This window comes from Nipponia nippon, unplaced genomic scaffold (assembly GCF_047370975.1).
Source record: "Nipponia nippon isolate SJK-2023a ecotype South Korea unplaced genomic scaffold, ASM4737097v1 scaffold_1, whole genome shotgun sequence".
Classification (NCBI taxonomy): domain Eukaryota; kingdom Metazoa; phylum Chordata; class Aves; order Pelecaniformes; family Threskiornithidae; genus Nipponia; species Nipponia nippon.
Genome location: NW_028262290.1, coordinates 38,172,632 through 38,195,056, shown reverse-complemented (window position 1 = coordinate 38,195,056; position 22,425 = coordinate 38,172,632). Strand labels below are relative to the sequence as shown.

The window sequence follows — 22,425 nt, the reverse complement described above, 5'->3', positions numbered from 1 at the left end:
CTCCTCCTCCTCCTCCTCCTCAGTTGTCCCCATTCACCTTTAGTCGCCAAGTTCTTCCACCAGCAAATGTTTTGATCATTTATTGACAACACTGGGAGTTCAGGTATTTGGTAAACAGAGATGTATCACAGCCCACGGCAAGGAATTTGGATTCCACATGTTGGCTTGGGAGTCTTCAGTCCAAGATATACCCCAGGACAAAAGCTTTTTGGGTCTTCTCATGGCTGCAGTGGCATCATGTGAATTAAATTTAATAGCTTATTAATGATGTTTAGCAGCAAGGAAAAATTTGAGCCTAGTTTCTAGATATTTTATGCAATTTGGGGAATAAAAAAAGGATTCATAGGATCAATAAATATTTGGTTTGCTGCTCCCACCACAGACTGAACTCTTGCTAGGTCAGCAGCGAGCCCGAGGGAGATGCTATGTGAAATCATCTGATGTGGCTTTGCAAGCAGTCCCTAGGTTGGACGTTGTGGAGCGTATCTTCCTCAAGTCTAAAATTACTGCCTGCTGTTCTTCAGCAGGTTGCATGCAGTTCAGCTTGATAGTATACTTTCTTGGCAGGTATCATCACACCTATTTTGTAGCTAGATAAACCAAGATGTTTATCCAAAATAACTCACGGACAGCTAGAAAAAAGTAGCCCAATATGTGCAGTCCTTCTCCTGAACCCACACTTAGATTTCCTGCAAAACCCTGAGCATTCATAGTGCTTGACTCTCCTGTAAGATCTGGGCAGAATGAAGCAGCAAACTCCCTTTCATGAACAGGAGAAAATTCCTTCCCAGATGAGACAGATTATATTGGCCCTCCCGAGCCCCGTTTTTGTCTGGAAGTGATGTGAGAGCCTTTTGCCAGCTCTCTGCCCAGAGAGTGACACACCCCCAGAGCATCACGTCCCTTGTAAGGAGAGGTGTTCAAAGCCTACCTGCTCAAAACCTAACCTATAAAGCCATGAATGCCAGCTGGTAACCAGCTCTTGAGTCTCTCTTCAGTTTCCACATCCCCACCACCCCTCAACATGATGAAACACCAAGTATTTGTTCTAATGCTAAACCCCAGCTATGATTTAAAAATATCTTTAGGTCATACCTATAACTAGGAGAACAATGACTCAGAGCCAAAAGTTCCTCTTATAGGACTCTGAATATCCAAAGGTGAAAGAAAGGGTGGGTTAAATTTGTTAGAGCTTTTTTTTTTTTTCCTTGGTCAACTATTCGGTGTTGCTGTTCATTATTTTTTTTATCCTTTTGAAAGCTTTAAAGCCTCCCTGCATAACCGCCTCTGCTCCATTCACTGCTGAATGGATGGTGCGCTGATCTTTTTCTCGGTGGGTAATGGATTTGGGTTGATTGCTTGACACAGGAACAATGGGGGGATAAACAATTGCATTCGCGCCCGTGCAGCTCCCCATCTGTTGAGTGCGTGCGCCTTCAGAGGGAGCCGGGCAGGGACAGATGAATGCGCCAGCCGAGCCTGATGTTAATGACATCAGTCATACAAGCAGAACATGTGGCGCAATAAATCAAAAACTAATTGAACTTTTGCTTGATTATATTGCCGTCCCACAGCCCGTTTCAAACGCGGCACGGTTTCCTGGGACAATGCCCCCAGCCCCGCAATGGCTTTGCTGCCCCTGGACAGCAGGAGGCTGCCCTGGGAGGTGACAAGCAACACCAGCTTCTCTTCACTCCTTTCTTTCTTGAAACAGTGACACCTTCCAGTCAACCAAAATGCTTCAGGATGTGTGTTTGACCAATATTTATTATTTCAAAGAAGAAACATTACATGAATATGACAGTGACAGCTCATGTTTGCTGGCACTTTCCATCTGGGACTGTTGGTGGCAGACGTCTATAGGAGAAGACAGCACTAGTTTTTGTGTTAATTACACACACGTGCTGGTAATGAAGGCTATTCATTAGACTGATATAATTTAATATCATTATGCACACTTGAAAGTGTTTCTGCTACATCAGTTGCCGGAGCCTGCAAGCCAAAATTTTCTATCTTATCTTAGGTGTCCATGGCAGCAGTAAGTCACCAGAAGTTGAGGGGGCTGACTTCGTAGATGTGGAAAGGAACAATTTCTGATGGGAGCGTTAAGGAATGAAAAGCTTTGGCAAGAAGACCCTTTATTGAAGTGCGTAAATATGGAATTAGGCCCTAGAACCATCAAGTCATGTAAGAACCCATCTATGACTGAGCCACCTGCCCTCCCTCTGCAGCCACTGAAGTGCAGGGGCATATAGACCTATGTACGTCTGCCTGACGTGCCCTTCTTTAGTCACCTGCGTTTGAAATTTTATACTGAAGTGCCCAGGATTCAGGTACCAGTTTATGAACTTAAAAGGCAAAGCACAAAATGCTTTTCTTAATACACCTAGAATCAACTCCTCATTATACGGGAGGAGCAAATTTTTACAATAAATGCGTTACAGTACACAAAGTATTAACCCAACTTATCTTAAAAATCCTTGCAGTACTTCTGTAAATGTTTATTTGTCTATACATTGGCTGCACAGAACAGACTTTAATTATTAGCCATTTGTTGTAGAGGATTCTCCAAACTGGTAAAAGGAGACATAAAATAAAATGTTCCTATCTGAATAGAGGGTTAAGTAACAGCTAAATTAAATCTTTGCATTAATAGTATTCATAGAAAGGCAGATGGGAGAAGAAAATGTTGCAATGAAGAATATGGAATGAGATGAGATCACAGCATCAGTCTGTCCTTTGTAGATCTGGACAATGATCACAGAGCCAGATTGGATTAGTGAAACCTATTTACCAGAAGTTCAGAGCGGTTGCATGAAGCTGAAAGGCAGTCAGGAGGGAGAGGTGGAAAATGCACCAGATTTACAGCTGCAGCGACGAAAATTTAGAAGTTTTCACCACTGTGATTTCATCCAAATGTGAGTACATGAAAACTGTAACAACTGCTACGGTGTTGTCTTTTAGATGGACGGGGTGTTTAGCATCAGGGAAATCTCTGAAGTGAGCAGTTCATCTGTTCTGCCTTGCCGTGCCGTGCTCTGCTTGCAGTCCAGCGCTCGCTGCTTGTTTCTGGAGCTAATCCGTGCAGGTGCTTCGACATTGTGGCTGTGTAAAATCTTTGCGCTGGCAAAATTGGGAGATCTGGAATCGGTGTTGATATACCTATGAGGTAATTGCTAAAGTGACAGCTTGCAACTGTGTGGCTATTCTGTGTCATAGAAAAGAAAATGAAGTTCTGCGAGCAGTTAGCAGCTCAGATGAACTGGGTGAACTGCATGAATGTTGAATTTAAGTCTGCTGGCTCAATAAGTGGAACATTTCCAAAGCCATGCCCTGGAAATGAATGCATGATTAACATTAATTGCTTGTAATGAAGAGTAAGAACCGGACAAAGCCCAGTCTGCATTTGATTGAACAAATTAGTTTAAACTCAATGGCTGCATATTTCAGCAACAAAAAAGCAGGTAAAAGCAGGGAAAACAAATTGTGAGGCCAGATCAGATCTTTACTTGCAAGCTGCGAGCGTGAGCTCTCAGCTGCTTAATTTCAGAATATAAGTGGAAATGACAACGTGAACCGTCACTGTAATTGTTTTTGCTGCCCGAAAGCTGGGCTGTACATACAAACATCCTTTTGCAGGCAAATCCAGAAACATCATCTGCAAGGATTCATTCTTCCCTTCCTGCTCCCACTCCCTGCAGAAAATCACGTTTGCAGTGAGAGCCCTGCAGCCCCACTGTTTGCATTGCTGCCATTGTGTTCCTGCGCGAGTGGGTCACTTCTGGCTACCTCCGTGATTCACTCTTCATTTAATGGCTATTCAAGTAATTGCTTGTTTGCTGGTGCTGTGACTACCCTTTCATGCCTTGCCTTTCTTCAGCCCCTGCAAGCCATTTGCCACTCGCTCTGGCAGACGACAGGCAGTGAGTTGGACTGTGAATCATACGTACTCTGAAAATACACAGATTTATTACCATTAGGCACATTTATGTGTTGTTCCTTGTACACCAGCCTGGGTACTGATAACAGCACAACAGTACTTGCTTCTGGTAGAAATCTGTATAAACTGTGCTCCTCACACTGTCCAGTAAAATACGTAAAATACGAGAGAGAAAAGAAGATAATTCCTTGCATCACTGAACTTTTCTGCACTTGCATGTTTGGCTTGTGAGCAATTAGTTTAGTCCTCACACAATGACATTCCAGAAGTGAAGGTGATTGCAGCAGCTTCAAAAACAAGTTACAACATATTCCTAGGAAAAAACTCACCTTCATTATGTTTGTCTGGTTTTCATCCCACACTCACCATGGTTTAAAATATAAAACGTGTACTGCAGGAGAAGGCAGTAGGGATCCCTGAGGATATCACACCATGCAAAACAGACTGTAATCGAACTGACAGCTTAGCACACTCTCAAGCTCTATACAGGCAGATAACTTACTTGTGATGAGTTCAGTGTGGAAGTACCCCACTGGCAAGGACCCAGGACAAGGCTGACCCCCTCCCATGTTACTGTCCTCTTTCACTATGGGCAGAGCGTAGGCCAAAACTTTATTTCTGTCCAGTGGGGTCCTAATGCTCAGCACTTATATCCTCCCTGGGGTATCAAGGGGTGGCTTTTAGACAAACACAAGCTGTCTAGGAAGAGTGACTTTGGTCCCACTGCCAGCTCTGCTTATATCCAGAGCCCTGGAAAGCCCCGTCCCTTGTTACTCCGGCCATCGGAGGAGAGGAGTTTGGCTGCAGTAGCGAGCGGCCTTGGATGACCTCCAGCTGCTTCCACAGCTTTGAAACTCTTTGCAAACATTAATACATAGCAGTGATAAGCACTGCAACTCCCGGAGTTGAAGGTATGCCAAAAATGTAACAGAAAGCTCACCTGGAGAGTGAGAGTCACCCGTCCTCCCATAACAAACCTTACTGGCTCTTCAAAGCCTTTGGATTATACATGGAGCCTGAATAGGAAACCCCCACTCATGTGCCTTGCCCTCAGGGTCAGCCTTTAGAATTGGAGTTAATTCTCCGGATTTGGCAGGTTTTTGCAGGCCTGTGTCTGTCACTGGCTGCTAAATCCCGTAGCCTGAACGCAGGGGAGGGTAATAATTTCAAAGAGCAAAGGGCAAGATATGGGAGGATGAGAGGGAGAGCTGGGAGTATCACAGAGTCTTTCAGGCCAGTTCCAAGTAGAAATGAAACAACAAGTGTTTAAACATCTTCACTTTGTCAATAAAAAACCCTCACCCAAAACCAATCTCTTAGGTCCAGTCAAAAGCCTGGCTTATGGTCCTGGCATCGTGTGTGTCTAGTGGCTCGTGATTCTGTTTTTGCCTGTGATTTTGGTGTCTTCATGGGTCTAAGAAATAAAATTGAGAAACACACTTTAAGCAAAATGCCCCAAGTTAAAGAACCGAATGGGTCATTTTGAGGATTGAAAAGAAAAGACTGGGCTTAGTGCAAATGCTGTGCTTTGGCCATCATGCAGTAAAAGTGAAATGACATCACGAAGGAGGCTGAGCTTATTGAAAAAGTCGCTATCTAGATAAAATGATAGGCCTCTCCAAAGTTAATGTATACACCAGTCATGTTTGAAGGTGACTGGATGGAAAGAGAAACTCATTTTCTTCTGAAACATCGGCAGGTGGGATGCCAGATCAAAACTCAGGAAGGAGAAGGACTGTTCCTCCTGGAAGCCTGTGGGAGAGGTGGGAACTTGGGGAAGGCTGTTGCCCTGTGCCCACGGATGTCTGTATTGCATAGCTAGAGCATGGTCTCTGAGATGACATTAAAAAGGACTTTCTTCTGGGTTGTTTCAGCTGGAATCCTCCTTAAACCCTTTATTCTTCCCCCACTTCCCACCATACCCCCAGTGTATTCTCACAGAGGACTTTTAGAGGCATGTGTAACCTCATCTTGTCCACCTCCTCTGCACCCTGACCGTATTCCTGTTCTTCTTTTCACAGCATGTAGTCCTGCCCGAAGACGAGCCAAAAGTACGCAGCACATCCTAACAAAGAGCGTAAGAAAAATCTCCCTCTTTTTTTTTTTTTTTTTTTTTTTAATTCTAGTTGGCTACACTTATCCTTAAAAAGGCCATGGATAAATGGGAAGCAGATCTTTCTGGGCAAAGAAGTGCATCAGTGGCTGATGCAGGGAGTGGGGCAGAAAACAGAAAGGGGAGTTTCTGTAAAGCTATAGTTTATTTACAGAAGCACTTTGAAACTTCAAAAAATATGGTCTTGCTGTGCACAGCCAGTCAAAATGAACAGAGTAGCTTATCAACATGGGTCATCTGAGGGAATCACAGACTTAATTCTTATCCATAAAGCCTTAATAGTGCCAGGAGGACAGGCAGGAATGAAAAGCAAACAAATCATATCAATATACATTAATCAAGGAGCCAGTATCCCATTCCCTGGGGAATTTGGGAGAAAAACACCAAGCAATGGACTGTAACCGTGACTCAGAAAGATGGCTCTGAGAGAGCCACAGGAGGATGCTTGTGCCTTGATTCCAGCGGTGCTTGCCTGTCCTCGACTCACCCCCAGTGCCCCGGCACAGAGGGCACTGCTGGAGCTTTACCCACCCCCTGCAGGTGAGGTGCCCCCCCAAATTCAAATAACTGAACATTTTTCATGCTCTGAGAAAATATTTTCAAGTTTGGACACTTTGACACATGGGCAGGAGGTTTCTTGTCTTCAGAGCCAGTTTTCCCTCCTTAAATCCACTTGGCCCATTCACATCACCTTCCACGGTCCTTTTATCGCAGTTCTGACTTGTAGGAATGACGGCCTCTTTCTCTTGTGCGTATCAAAGCACTTTTTACAAGCTTTGAGACTCTTCTGCCAAAGCATTTCTTCTCACTACAGACCTGTCTCTTCTCTAGCACTTTTATATATTTTGCTCCATGGCCTTTCCTTTTTCCATGCCCTATCCCACTTCCCAGCCCCATCCTCATTTGTAAATAGCCTCCTCTTTGTATTCCTGATTCCCTAATCTCCCCACAGCACCGTAGGTCCCCCCTGCTTACCACACTTACCCGTGTATTGGAAAAAAACTCGCCACATTCACTCCCATCCCCTCTCTTGGTTATTAAAGCGGATCACAGGATCCCAGTACTTCACAGGATACCCGAAGTGGTCCCCAGGAAGGGTCAATAACACGCCTGTCATGTTTGGGTAGAAACTATGTATGCGTGTATTTTCTCAAATTGTGAAAATCTTATTTTTGTCCTGTAACTCAGGCTGAGGTTTCAAAATGACTCTTCATTCCAAACGAGGATGAAAGTCAAAGTGCCATTTTGAGATACCCTTTTTTTAGTGGTTATGCCTTTTGTATATTTTGTTTTCCATGTAATATAAAAGTAGCAGAAAAGTCCAAACCAAAAGTGAACTATTCTGACTTAATAAAACAGAATGCTCAGATAATTTCTCAATTTTTTTTTTTTACAAAATAGATACTTTTCCAACAAAATGCCCAGATTTCTAACCAGAATTTTCTCATGAAACTATTCAGCTAGAAAATTTTCAGCTAGCTCTCATCAAAATCTAGGGCAACTGTATGTCTGTTATCATGTTCCAAATCTCAGTGGATAGATAGTTGTTGTTTCTGCTAAATGGGAGCCTGTAATATTTAATTTGGATTGGATCAGCTGCTGTAGCGGCACTATACTCATAAAGATCTAAGACAATTAGATAAGAAAGTCCCTGATTTGTTGCTGTATTTTTAGAGGATTTTTGTTTCCCTTTGGGGCTTTCCTGACGCCAATTAGAGATGTCCTTTGATTGGCCTTTAGCCATGATGCAGGCAGGACCGTATTAGCACCAAGCCCGAGGAATGATCTGCAGCTCCAGCTCAGAAAACAAGCAAGGCTCTCCAACCAAAGCAATCGGCACAGTCAGCTCTTAGACTCGTGCATTCCCCTTCTTCAGTGTGATGCAGCTGCTTACAGCTCATGTGCAAGCATTCAAATAAATTGCACGTACTGGAATATACGTGCCTGTGAGGAAGTTGTTATTGCCAATTTCTAGACCCACAGAAAAGTAGCAGAATGATTATTTATTTTTCACTTTTACGTCTGCACCTGCAGTCAGTGCTGTAGAAATGCCTCAGCTAACATGAAATCTTCTGCTCTGGTGATTGCAGTGGATGCACAACTCTAATCCTCAGCAAGGGCAAAAATAGCAAGCAACGTGGATGTCTGCCAGACTTTTTTCCATGGTAGAAATACTCAAGCAGTGTAGCATTAAGTGATTTCGCATTCAAATGACTGACCTTGGGGGGAGTAACTTCCATCACATTCCAGAACCCATCCCAAAAGCACATTCATGACTGTGGAAGGGTGAGAGAAAGGGGGATACACCTTCTTTTTTTTAATTGAGTGTTTCACCAATATGCTTATTTGCAGTTCCTGTTGCCCTATTAAGAGTTATTTCCAGTGATAGCAGATCCTTCCCTTCTCTTCCCTTGCTCTTCTAGCCCCAAAATCCTTTGGGTAGAACAGTCTGGACACCAGTACCTGGCTACTTTGCAGAAAAATGGCAAATCCCTCCGTGCATGCTAGTGCTGCCACATTAAAAATTAGATCAGCATTAGACCATCAAAAAGAGCTTAGCTCTACAAATCTGACATTTCCTCCACTAGCAAGTACTTTGTTGTTCAGCTTCTAAGCTTCAAAGTTTTATCCAAAGCCAGATGTTTAATTGTCACCTTTTCTGGTTGGTTGTTGGTTTGGCAGTAGGATTTTCGGTCAAGGAACACTGGCTGGGTTGTTGGAACATCCTCTGCCCTGCTCTGCAACCCTCCTGCGTCCTCCGTGCTCCCCGCTTAACACAGCTAATTCCAACAGTGGGTATGCCAGGCAGTAAAAACCACAAAAAAGAGACTTTTCTGAGCATTGAATTCAGAGTCGGCATCCTGCAAACAGACTGAGCTGGTCAAGGGACTTACAGGTTCTAAAAAGAATAATTTAGAGAGTAGTTTACTAATTCTGCGTAGTTTGGCTGACTTTGCCATTCACACAGATTTAAATTCCCTGGTACGTCTAGAAAAGAAAAGTGACTTCCAGCTGATCCTTCTGCCTTACCCTAGGTACCCTAGAGAAATGTCAGCTCCAGTTTAGATCAAAACTGAGCTACAGCAGGTTTAGTTTCCTGACCTAGATAAGTCTACATATTACAGTAACGGGTGAGGTAGCCAAAGTCATGGTGACATCTTGAATTAGGAGGTAAGAAACTCCAAAAGTGTACTACAGCCAAATGCGGCAAACAAAGATGCTAACTGAAGACATGCTATAGAGATTGTGCTGTTGTTGCCAGCTGTAATGGAAAATGGCATTGCAATTCATTTATACAGATTCTTCTGCTTGAAGGCGTTTTGGCATTACTGATAGGACATGTAACAAGGAATCTTGAAAGCATAGACAATGCACCTAAATAATTCCTGCTATTAATGGAGTTTAAAATCCTGCTTCCTTTCCCCAGATTAAATTTCATCCTTTGCAATGCATAGGCAGATTGTTAAATTTCAAGTTCATGGTGGTTTACACTGATCAAATAAGTCACTTTCAGGATTAGAGACAACTGCAGCCAGCATCCTACTTACCAAAAATGTTCTTTCCATGACCATGCAAAAGAAGCGACCTCAGGTGTCTCAGTAGCAGAGGGTTGCAGACATTTCCTGTCACACACTGAAGAAGGCTGAGTGTGACCAAGAGCACTGCACATATTTTCAGCGCTGGTGGGAAAGGTGAGCTTTGTAGCATTCTCTGACAGCTGGAAGAGCTCGGTTCACGTGAGGCAGACTCCAAGGGCTGTCATGAGAGACCCCTGCCAGCCACCGCCTCATCGTATTCGTCATGAAGGCAGGTGTCTCCACCGATGTCGCTGTGGTGATGGGGGGTAATGCCTCTGGTAAGCAGCTTGCAAGGTTCAGGTGGTCAGGGTGATGCAGTGGGCTGCACACCCCTGCGTGGACATGGGAGCCTGCAGCCTGCGAGGAGCTGCTGCAGAGGGATGGGGAGGTCCTGGAACTGGTCCAGGGGCAGCTGGGAGAGAGCCAACGGCAACTGCTTAAGCAGCAGCAGGAGGCCTCCCACCACCAGCATCACCCTCATTTCTGAATTACCAGGGCAATGCTGAGGCTCGTCCTTGTCCAGCAGCACCAGATGTGTGGTCAGCAGAGCTGGGCCCCAGCTGCAGCCTCCTTTAGCACGTGCTTGTCTTCAAGGACACCAGTAGTCCCTTTGACTTTAACTGAACACTGGGCACGTCCTTAAGTAGCTTACGGAGCAGGGACTGTGTTAGGCTGTTTGCCAAAATCCACAGAACTAAGAGAAAACCCCTCTTAGGTCTTGGATTAGGCTTTGGTTGCATCACCAGCCCTTTCCAGCAGTATTTTTGCCTGCTGTTGGGCAGTTTCTGCTCCTTGTCCTGCCGGTCAGTAGGATCTAGGTCCTGTAGCCTTATCCAGACTCCTGAGGGTACACGGAGTCAAAAGAGTAAAAAGTGGTCAGGTTGGGGTTTTTCTTTTTTCCTGTTTTGGAAGACATTGGTTTGCGCGTGTTTTTATATCTGTGCAAAAATTCACGTACACAGAATATTGCAGATTAATGGCAAACTGAATTAAAACTTACTTAAAGAAAATGGACAATTTTGCGTGAGGGGACATGCTTGAATGTGGTCTTGTTTTTATCTTGAGTGTATGTTAGAAGGCAGAGCAATAGGTGGAATTAAGGCTTTTTCTATGCCGATAGCAGACTGGTCAGTTGCCGGTCTCAGTCTTGACACAAAATAACTGTATTTGTATGTAAAACATGTAGATGGCAACTGTCAGTCATCAGTTAGATGCAAGTAACTGCTTTTCTCCTAGTCTTCCAACATAAGACCAACATGAGTAAGTCTAATAGGAAACAGTTGGAATAGTTGCCACATGTCTTGTTTCCTTGCTGGTTGGGATCTTTGCCCTGTTTAACTTGTTTTCTGTATGACAATAGCAAGTCTTCAGGGAGGAATAAAAAAAAAAAAAAAAAACCCAAACTATGAAACACTGTTTCCCTGCTGTCGGGACTTTAATCTTATTGAGAAAATTGTTTCCGGACCATCCTGGATAACAATCCTGATGGATCCACCTGCTTGGAGCCTATCCCTGGTTTTTTAAGCTCACATTAGCTCTGACCTCCCCAGTTGCCTGTGGCAGCACAGTGAGTGCCATGGCTTAGTCGTGGTCGATGTAGAAAGGAACTTGATTTTGTTCATGCTCGTTTTCAGGGACACTGTTTGAGATACAGGGGGCCTAATGTTCAAAGATGCAGCTCTTAGTGAGTTTTGTTTGTGCGAGCTAATGTTTGTGAAAATTAACCTCTAGGAGCACAATTATTCACTGCCTTGTATCCTCTGTAGTCTTTTACCAGGTATAAAATGTAAATAAGTCCAAAAGACAGGAAAGGCCATGAAGAAATAGCATTTGTAATTCACATTGCATAAGTTTAACTGATTGCCCAAGATATGACGCAGTAAGAAATTAAATTTGAGCTGTCTCAAAGGCATATCCTATTCAGTAGATCTTGAAAAGGATGACATTTCAGTCTCGTGAGGAGAATACAGAATACAACTAAGTAGCTGGGTCCCAGAGAGACCACACTTGATTTTTCCCATACTTTTGTACATCTCATGCATGGAGGCAGGACCCAAACAAAACAAACCGTCCAAATCCCACAGTCCCCACCCAACACAATCCCCTTTGGATGACAGTAAAGCAGTGGGAAGAGCAAGTGCCATGCTGGTCCCCCGTGACCTTGACAGACCACCTTATCTCCAAGGCTGGGTGTAACGAGATGGTTTTGCCTTTTCCCTGTAGGTGGTAGCCGTATCCGATCGTCGGCCCCACAGGACAGAGAAGCTGCAGCCCCACCAGGGTGACCTCTTCCAGGTGCTGTACAGCGAAGACGAGGTGCGGGGCTTGGGCTGCCTGCAGAGTGGGCAGCGGGGACCCTGCCCTGCCAAGGGCACTGCCCAGCACAGTAAGTCCACAGAAGTGGCTTTATTCCTTAGATACTGCAGTCTTCCAGCTTGCAGTGAAGCAGGAGCTTTGTTATGTACCTGAAGAATACTTCCATGCTTAAAATGTCCAGTGGAATTAATGAGATAATGACTGTGGCATTGCAGATCTCTTGCTTTATTCAGAGTCATAAACTCGCTTTATTCAGAGTCATAAGCGCTCCCTTTCCAAAGGCTGACAATATTTTAGAGATGATAGATTGCGTATTACTGAGTTTGCCTGAGTCATCTTATTATATAAGATCCCTGCTTAGAACTTGCCAGAACATAATCATTTGGGATGAAATTTTAGGTTCTGGATGTCAGCCACGGACCTGATTTTGTTTTCTTAACCAAAACTTGTTCAGCATATTTGTGAGATCCTGTGAAGGAAAAATAGAGTTTGCCAATGCAAAACCAAGGAAATGAGTAAACACAAATAGACTGGTCATTCAGCTCCTTCAGTGCTGGTGTGTTATGTTTGGAAGGTCGAAGCTGGAGCAGGGCCATGCAGTTTGGCAAGGGGTGGCCTTTTAATCAAAAACGCATCTTTTGCTCTCCCTTGAAAAACCACCTAGATGCAGACAAGTCATCAGGTTTTGAAAAAATCTCATATGGCATGTGTTCGGTAGTCACATTGGACATTGAGCTGTTAAAAGGTGCTAAATCTGTAAAGCAGATATTACCATGAAGGTGCATGTTCTTCACACCACCGGTCTGCAACTGCCCTGCTCATAAGCCACCCCATTTGAACACAGACCAGACAAGAGCGGGGCCTGGGAAACTGGGAAGGAACAAACTGAGCTTGGGACCGTAGGGAAAGATCTCAAACCAGGAGCGGAGCCAAGAAAGGGCTGAACAAAGAGCTGGGGCTTTGGGGCTGGAGCGGGGAGAGGAGGAGGAGTGGCTGGGACCAGCTGTGGGGCAGTGGGTGATAGAGGGCCAGCAGAGGGGAGAAAGGAGAGATTGCTGGTGCCTGCTGCTAGAGGCAGGTAAAGAGATAAAGGATGACAGATACATGCAAACAGGAGAAAAGATGTAGGAATCTGAAAAGAAGAGCAAATAAGGGGGAAACAGTTCTCGTAGGGGGAGAAAGGGAAGTGATTGGGCAAAGAAACTGGGATGCTGAATGGGAAAGAGGGAGAAACTGGGTTTAAATTACAGCAAAAAGTAAAGCAAAAAGGACTGACTGAGGAGTAGAAGGAGGGAGCGAGGAGAACAGGACAGGACAAGCTCTCCAGCAGCACCTGGACAAGACAAGAGAGCTGCTGCAGGGCCGCCTAAGATTGTGCAGCGTGGCGAGGTTGTTTGTTGGATCCCTGTTCCCCCCAGCACAGAAGGTGCTCAGGGACCACGACAGGGCATCTCCTGCAATAGCTCCCTAAGGTCTGTCCGTCACTGCCACCAGACTCCTCGGTGATGCTCGTCACCTCACACAGCCGATGTGTCCCCCTTTTCTGGGTGCCTGCTTCACACCTCTGACTGCAACACCCGGGAGCGCTCCATTCCTGCTGCACTGGGAACTGTGCTTTGGCTGTGAACAGTGCTGCATCCTCCTCAAGCCTCTGAAAAACTGGATCCCACGAACTTCTGATCTGACCTCAGTACCTACCTCTGTTTCCCTGGCATAACTCCTTGTCCTCCAGGAGGTGACGAAGCTGGTTTTTTTTAAAACATTTGTGCAGATGATGACTACAGTGATCAGCAATACAGAAAAGCCAGTGAAAATATTAATAGTTCTGTCCTCAGAGGATTCACTGGTGGGGAAAGTAAGTATAGGACTGGGTACTGAGAAATAAAAGCTAAGGATGACCAACTGCTTTCTGAGTGAATGCTGTCTATGAGTGAAGCAGAAAGTCTGTGGGAAAATGGTTTCTGGTCACAAAGTAGAGACTGAATCTCAATGTCTAGATCCTTGGGGGGATGAAATAACTTTGGTCCAATTCTGGTATTTCCTAACTTTTGAGTGCCTGACTTTACAGAGTTAGCATTTTAAGGGGAGGAAAGTAGAAGTGTTTGCAAATATTTGTATGAAAATAAAAATAGCTCTTTGCTACGATGTGCTGCAGTGCCCAGTTTCAGTATGTACTGTACTAATAATACCTACACGGAAAATACGGTGCCATGAGAGAGTCCAGAAAGGTTTCTCCAGCTGTTTCTCAACAGCTGGAGAGCCAGCATAATGTGATATGAAGTGAGGTATAAAAAGACATGTAGATGTGGTGTGTAGGACATGGTTTAGTGGTGGACTTGGCAGTGATAGTTTAACAGTTGGACTCAATATATTAAGGGTCTTTTCCAACCTAAACAATGCTATGATTCTATGATCTATTTTCATTAATCTCTCTACAAATGTGACCTCCATGTAAATTTCACCCTTCAAAACCACTCTTCAACTTTCTTACTGGCAATAGTTGTGTCTGTAGAGTTTTCCATGCTTGCTCCATACACAAGTACTGTTGAATATCAAAGAGACTTCAGATTTGGTAAAGCACAACTTGAAATCTGGGTCATAGAGTGAACAGTTCAACTTTCAGAGGAAGCGAAAAATGGGTAAATGAGAGCATAGATGAGAGCATCAGCACACTTATTGCTAGCTGCAGAAACCCTACACAAATATCAAAGCATAAGGACAGTGCATTCCAGCATGCAGGAAGGCAAGTAAGTGTAGTGGAAGGCCAGAACAAGAAACCCCTGACTGCACTCAAAGCAAGGCTTTGCTTCACAGGATGGATAGATTAAAAAAAAATTGCACTTATTCTCCAGGAAAGAAGTATTCAATTTTGTACCAAGTTTTTGTACAAGTACTCATCTTGGAAACACAGGGCAAGTCAGAATAACAGACGTGGAGCAACCCCTGTCCCAGACCGGGACATCCATAGCACCTTCTGGAAGTGGAATTCACACCACACCCAGCCACCACTGTCCTGAAGAGTGCTGGTGAACCTGAAGCCATGAGGACTTACTTTTGCTTACATATTTTGCTAAAACTTTGCAAGAACATTTTCTACATCTAATAAGAAGAGGGACAGGCTGCAGGGAAGAATCAGACAATATAGCAAACAAACAAAACAAAAAAAAAAAAGAAAAAATGTGGACATCAGCTGAAGCACTGATGTCTGGAGCCACTTGCTGAATATTGTTAGTACCTAATATACAAGATGAGAGGAGGTAATTGAATTAAACTTTGACATGAGGGATGCAGTTAGGTACCTGATGGAATTACTGGCCGGGGGAGGGAAGAGAGAGGCTGGTTAAGATATTTATCATGGTCAAATATTGCTTCCAGAAGGAGAAGACAGTTCTGATTGATTGGTTGCTAACTCATGCTAGAGACAGCACTATAAGCAGCACCTTGGCTATTTCTGATGTTTGTTGTCATTATTTATGTTCCATTGGTCACAGCAGTTGTGAATCATTCTGCCCTCTGTCTCAGTGAGTCTTGGTGTTTCTGTACATCCTTGCTCTTCACTTACTTGAATATCCTTTTAAAAAACAGCAGACAACCAAAACCAGCTGGGAACAGAAAGAAAGGAAAAAAAAACCAAACCAATTTCTACATTCCCACAGCCAAATGGGAGGATTTGGCTCCATGAAAAAGACCTGGCATCCCTCACTCCTTTATTTCCTCAGCACAACTAGCAGGCATGTCAGTGAGCATTTATCCACGGATAAGTTATCGGCCGAGTGCTCACTTGTAACTGCAAGGTAACCTCCAGGTTTGAGGACAGCAGAGAGAGGTGCCACTCAGCCACGGAGAGACAGAAAGGTTGAAATCCCGCCCTGTGATGGGGTGGATGTAGCACACATCTCTGCCCAGGTAGAAATAACTCCCCAGGGCAATCCAGAAAGGAGAATGCTCTCCTAGGCACGACGAACCTGGCAGTGGGGGCTCCCAGACGCACAAAAACTGCGTTACCCGGCCTCTGCTGAGGAGCAGATGGGACTGCTCTTTGTATATACATACACGAGTGTCCACAGAGGGGGAAGGGCTCCCACTTAGCTTGGTCTGCTAAGGACAGCTCGTCGTCTCGTTTGAAAAGCCTAGGAGCAAGCAGTTGAGTGACTTTCCAGAATGATTTAAGCAATTCCAAAATCATTTATTTTGACATCACAGTAGATGATCATAATAAAGAAATTTCTGCACTTTTGGCTATAATCAAACCTAGTGGCACTATAACCCGAACCTGGGCTCTGTTCATATCTAGGTTTAACTGCATGGAAGGAGGCTTTTAATGCAAGCTGTGCCAATTAATTACCGATAATGCCATGTTTCGAATGCTTTGCAGTGGGAATTACTGAACGAGAGTCATCCAAGCCCTGTAATCACCTGTTGGATGGAAAATCTTTGGTAAGTAAGTACAACAAGACCAACTACCACTGTCTGATGCATCTTAAAACCTAGTACCTGTCAGCATGTCCCACGTTAACAGTATGTCAGCCTGTCACAGTACATGCAGATTTCAGAGTCTTCGTTAAGGCTTTGAGACATGATTTATGGCAGAGGATCCTTAGCTGGGAGCAGAGACTGGCACAGGACAGCTGCCCCTCAGGGAACCAGGAAGGGTTGTGGGATGGAAACAGGCAGGCTCTCATTCTGGATGCTCAGCCACCTGCAAGAGCTGGAAGGAATTAGCCTCTTGTTTCTCAGGGAATTTCACAAATTGGGAAAAAAATAATTTCTAAAGCGGAACAAGCATCAAATAATTCATATTCTGCAGAATGCCAACCTGACATGATAATCAGATCAATCAAAAATGTCAATAAAGGGTTGATGGGAAAATCATCATACAAAACCCCAAAAATTGTTATGTAATGGACAGACAAAATGTTTTGGTTAAAAATTACTCAGCTTCACTGAAACATTTTCCCTCCCTTATTTTCTTACCAAAAAACAATTTTCAAAGTCCCTACATTTTATAAAAACTAGATTTTCAAACAGAATATAGTCCTTTGAAAAGTTTCTGACCAACATCAGACCATGCTATAGAAACTTTATGGCTTCAAATGCTCTTTTGGATGGCTGCAATATACTTGCTAACAGGTAGCCAGGCTACACTTGAGAAAAATGACTGTACAGTATTGAAGGATGGTCAAAATTAATGGTATTCAGTGCAATGAAACTAATTGCACCTACCAATAATTAACCCAGTTAAATTTCAAAGGATACTTGCAAAAGTGATTTCAAACATCTTTAAGTCTTGGGATACTTGCAGAGCACACCTAAATGTCTCAGAGTAATCCCAGGGGAAATAGCCCTAAACAGCTTAAGACCAGTTATAGTAGTGACAATAATATGAAGAAATTTTTCAGTATTGCCAGTAAAATCGGTAAGTGTGTTTATTGCCTGAAATGATGAGAGCACGTCACAATTTTTGACATTTTTTTTCTGTTTCTGGGCAACCCAGGCTTTAGCTTACCATCTTGGAGGATACGCCAGTCTCAGTGGCCTGTTTATGGGAAAATGTGACTTGGTTCTGTCGGGCTATTTGTGATCAAATAAGATAAGGAGGAAGACGATGATTAGGCACTTGTGGGGCTGTGGCAGAACTAGGGCGTGAACCAGGGCCCCCCACGCCACAGAGCAGCACCCAGCAAAACGGGGAAACATTTCTGAACGCTCAAGAAACGGCGATGGCTGGGACAGCAGCTTCTCAGCCCGCGGTAGAGGTGGCCTGTGAAGAGCTGCAAGTGGCAGGCTGCTCACTCTGCACAAAGACTGCCCTCCTCGGGAATCTAGGCATAAGAGCTAGGGAATAAAGTGTTCTGCAAGCCTCCCTCCTTCGATGGGAGGTGTAATTCTTGCCCATACAAGCCCTGTGCTGAGCTCAGCGAGACCGTTCGCGTGAGCAATCGGTATTTGTGTGGGTAAGAGTTGGGGAAAGTCCGTAGCCAGCCTGCTTTCCCTTGTTAAGAGATTTACAGTATTTATTCATTTTCCTAAAATGGCCTCTTTTCTCAGGTGAACCTGGGGTCCCTGCTCATCCACGGCGCTTCCTAATGACATGCTTTTTCCTCCTGCAGTTCCCACCATCGCCAGTTGCCCATACCACAGCGAAAGCGGCGGCTGTCGCAGACTCTCCCGCAGGCGACGTCACTCCTACAGAGGAGTAAGTCCCTTCCCACCCTCCAGCCAAGCCTGGGGGCTCTGCGTGGGGCGCTGCCCGGCGGGGAAGGGGAAGGGGCACCTCTGCCACCGGTCACCCTCTCACCTGAAACACAGAGAAGGGCTCAGCTGCAGATCTCCTCTGAGTCACAGCTGTAAAACCTCTGTAATTTACAGTAAAGCCATGCCGCTTGCTTCCCAGAGGCAGGGAGAGATTGGCTAAAGGACATGCTGGTTATATCATCAGCCATGGCCCTTTATACAGCTGCCCCGGTGCCAGTTACAGCTCTGTTTTATCACTAGAAAGAAAAGCATCTAGATTAAAAACTTAAGTATTGTCCTGTTAAGAAGTCTATAATATTTGCCCTAAGGCAGTTTAGAAAATGTAATTAAACAATTTTTAAACAAAGCTTTATTGTCTTTAAGTGTAATTAAGGAACAGCTCGACCATAGTACAAACGCACTCATCAGTAGGCAGTTAACCCAGACACAGATCCGGGTGATATCTGAGATGCCACCGTTGCCACCTGAGGGACAGTAACAAGCTCATTGTCACGGTGTCCTCGCACTTTGTACGCAGAGACATAAAAACCCGCTCAGCCGGCGTAGCCCCCTCGGCCAGGTGGAGCCCACCCGGCCTGGGCGCTGCCGCAGGGTCCCCGGGGCTTTGCTGGAAGGGCTCAGCTCTGTCCCCAGGCCACTCACCAGCTTTTTTCTTTGGTGGCAAACGCTACAGAGGATGCACCTAGTAGCAGTCCCACTTGTAGCTCATCCCCTCATGTGAGTGTTCACCCTGATAGCAAGTCAACGAGGGGCTCCAAGGGGAGCCGGGGCAGCTGCGGTGTCCAAGCCCACTGCCCCGCACAGCCCCTGCTCACCCTGGACCTGCCAGTCCCAGGGACAAGCGAGGCACAGACATGCCTTTGCAAACAGGCAGACCTTGGTTTTCAAAGGCTAGTGGTCGTAAGCAGGGGAGAAGTGCCACGGAGATGAATGCTTTACGCATCTGTGCTTTATTTGCTAGCCACAGGCAGCGCTGGAGGAAGACGGCAGAGTATGACCTGACCCTACCACCGGGAGCAGAAGCTTCCCTACCGCTGACGGGAGGCAACCTGTGTGGGACGCCCAGCCTCCTGAGGAAGATGTGGATGAAGCACAAGAAGAAGTCAGAGTACCTGGGGGCAACAAACAGTGCCTTTGAGGCGGACTGATAAGGCTCAGCGTCGCTTGGAAAGTCCTTTAGCCAGGACAAGGTGCTCTAGGATCGATGAGGGAACAGACACAGCACAGCTCATCCAGGAAAACAATATCCTTTTTATTACTTGATGCCATTGCCTCAGAATGGTAGGAGAAAGGCTAACTAAGGTAAAAATGGTGAACGTGATGCAACTCACTGGCCTTTCTTTGTTGCAATATACTAAAATCCCAAGTATCCCCCTAGAATTACATCTTGACTCCGTGATGCTGAAACTACTGCTGGCCCATTCAGCATTTTTACATGCCCTGACTGAATCAGCTCGGACTCACAAGAAAAGCCTACCAAGGTTCCTGCAAGGCAAAAGATCGATTACAGAGTGCCATTAAATCCCAGAGGTCCGCTCGTTGCGTACCACTGCTTGTCCTCTTCCCCCTCTCATATCATGAGATAAAACCTAAATCTTACGATATGCTTGGTTGAATGACATACACTAAACATCTTTTTTTTCTTCAGTTTTGAAGTTTCAAGACAGGAGTAAAAGAGGCAAAAATTTTAAAAGACCAGGTGAGTCAGAACTGAGCAAGTTTGCAAACACACACTTACCAAACTTTGCTATGTGATTGGCGTCCTGCCAGATCAAACTATGAGCAACCGGCTAACCTCAAGAGATACTTTCTTCCATAGAACCTGCTTATATGTTAACTGGTAGTCAGCAACTTACTCCCTACCTATGTGATACAGGATAGCTCACTAAGCGCACAAAATACTAAGAAGAAAGAAAATATGTAAATGGTGCAACTAGGTGATTAAACATGAGATGTTTGCATATAGGAGACCTGTGCTTATGAATAGATAGATTTAATGGAATTTGCTCAACAATTTTTCCAAAATTTTTTTCAGTTTAGAAATTGCTGGTCATGGCCCCTTGGGTTTTCTTCTCAAAAAAAAAAAAAAAAAAAAAAAAAGCTTTCACCAGTGTTACAGACAATATTATATTAGTCATGAACAGTACTTACCTTGTATGAGTGCTCCCCTGGTTATTATAAAAGACTTTGGTTTGCCTAAATACAGAACTTAAAATATAAAATTGAAGGAAGTGTATCTATCTCCTGCTGCTCATAGTAATGACGATCTTCTCCAATCTAACTGCCAGTGCTCCAAAGCATAAATGAAAAATAAAGGTCTTACTCTATGACAGAAGCAGAGGAAAGAAGCTCCCATCTGAAACTTGCTTGCCTGCCGCCAGCATAGTAAAACAGTGAGATGCCATCATACACAGTGCCACGGCACCGAGGTGAGGAGGCTCCAGAGCCATGAACCCACCAAAGGTCTGAACCGTCCGTCAGCAGTGTTAATGGCGGTTGCAGCTCCTTCCCCTCCTACCACAACCACCGGAGCAACTTCTGCACTTGGAGTACCTGCCGACTTCATCCACTGCTTGTGTTAAGATCACCTTTAACCTGGACTTAGAAAAAAGCATATTCTGAATTCCTCTTACAGCACGGCACTGAGGGAGCCTTGGATTACAGCCTGCAGAGCTGCAGGCTCCGGCAGTTATCCCCGGTCCAGGGTTCACCAGCTCAGAGGTACCAGGGTACCGCCTGGATAGGAGGAAAAGCTGCTAAAGCAGCCAGATTCTCTGGCTTTGGGGTGAGCGGGGTGGAGCAGCATGCAGGAAAGATTCGCAGCTTGACAACCTGAGCAACCAAAGTCCATGGGGTGGGAAAACAACTGGAGCGGCCCCATAGCTTTACAGAGCAAATGTCCCCAGTGGCTCCAAGGAGGGCAGCAGGGGACACCTGTGTGGGGCTGGACGTGCTGGAGAAGGCAGTAGGATGGGGAAGGAAGTCCTCATTTAAAAAGATACTATGGCTTTTCATATGGCCGGAGCCAACTCAGGCCAGAGTCTGCCAAGGAGGGGAGAGGCACTAGCCCATCATAAAATATCTGTCAGCCCTTGTGTTCAGCTGTCCATCACCGCTTCAGTCACGGGCTTCTCCTTCAGAGGTGCTCAACAACTCACAGAGGACAGCCTTGCAGCTGGAAATCACACAGGCTCTCCCCTCCTCCTGGCCAAAGGCAAAAGTCCTTCTCTGGCCCAGCAGCCTGAGAGAGGGATGATTTGCTCTCCTGCTTTTCTTCCTTCCTCCTGGGAAAGAACAACAAAGCTCCTCGTTAACCACACACTGAAAGGCCCCAGCTGCTGGCAAGGCAAGGAGAAGAGGCGATGGTGGCCTGGTATTGACCATGTGTCGCCAGCCACGGTGTGCGAGAGTAATGCCGATGCCCGCTGAAGGCTGCACACCTGAACAGCACCAGAGCAGTTTTCTCACAGGGGTCCATCCCACCTTTCAATTAGACCCTGACACATTGCCCCTGTGTAACAGCCCGGACACTGTGACCCTGCCAACATCAGGTCCTCTATGACTGAACCAAGCTGGAGCCATGGCCAAGATTTCCCTGAAACATCTTTGACAAATATCACCAACCACACTACACCCCCTCCCCAGCCCATAGAAATCCTGCCAGAAGGTAAACCTAGTAAATTCGGTGGGACTACTCTCTTGCACAGCAATGCACACAGTCAAGGAGTAGGGAGAATAGGAATCACCAGTTCCCTTTTTTGGTCTCATTCCCTAAGCAAAGCAAAAATAAAGAAGATGGACAGACACTGTGAAAAGTCCATTTGCTGCATTTGGGGGTAACTAAGACAGCACGCATTTGTGGTACCTGCCCTTGTAGCTAACGTGACCCATGGAGCACCCAACACACAGTCCAGGGCAGCAAGAGTTTTGTCTGTTGAGAAAGCTGTATCGTAGTATTTCATTTGCTAACTAATAGCTTTAAGCAGTATGAGGATGGAGGCAAAGAAGAGATGATTAATTTTTCTACCTAATAATTGCTGTATCTTGAAATGTGTATTTATGGTGTTCTTATTTATTTAATTTATAATTTGGATCTACAAGAGAAGGACAGATTTACAAGAAGCATATTTAATTTCTCTGTATTCCAGGAGCTGCTGTGGAGATTACTTGTATTGTAGTAGATACCTATTTTATTGATTCAAATAAAATATGTCGTATTCAGA

At 45.0% G+C, this 22,425-nt stretch overlaps 1 protein-coding gene across 3 annotated transcripts in view; it reads left to right on the top strand.

The window, feature by feature from the left end:
* Positions 1 to 22,425, top strand: part of VXN (vexin) — a 29,947-nt gene extending 7,522 nt beyond the window's left edge. Inside the window, exons 4-10 of one of the 3 annotated variants that reach the window (XR_015703546.1) lie at positions 2,746 to 2,918; positions 5,962 to 6,017; positions 11,855 to 12,017; positions 16,323 to 16,384; positions 18,058 to 18,143; positions 19,164 to 19,901; positions 20,491 to 22,425. Coding sequence is in view for 2 of the 3 variants with exons in the window: in XM_087752175.1 (XP_087608301.1) it covers positions 2,852 to 2,918; positions 5,962 to 6,017; positions 11,855 to 12,017; positions 16,323 to 16,384; positions 18,058 to 18,143; positions 19,164 to 19,350 (621 nt within the window). In the remaining variant the exon portion in view is untranslated. Of the gene's footprint in view, positions 1 to 2,120; positions 2,147 to 2,745; positions 2,919 to 5,961; positions 6,018 to 11,854; positions 12,018 to 16,322; positions 16,385 to 18,057; positions 18,144 to 19,163 lie in introns of those variants that run through there. The other 2 variants (XM_009471654.2, XM_087752175.1) reach the window with 2 other exon arrangements.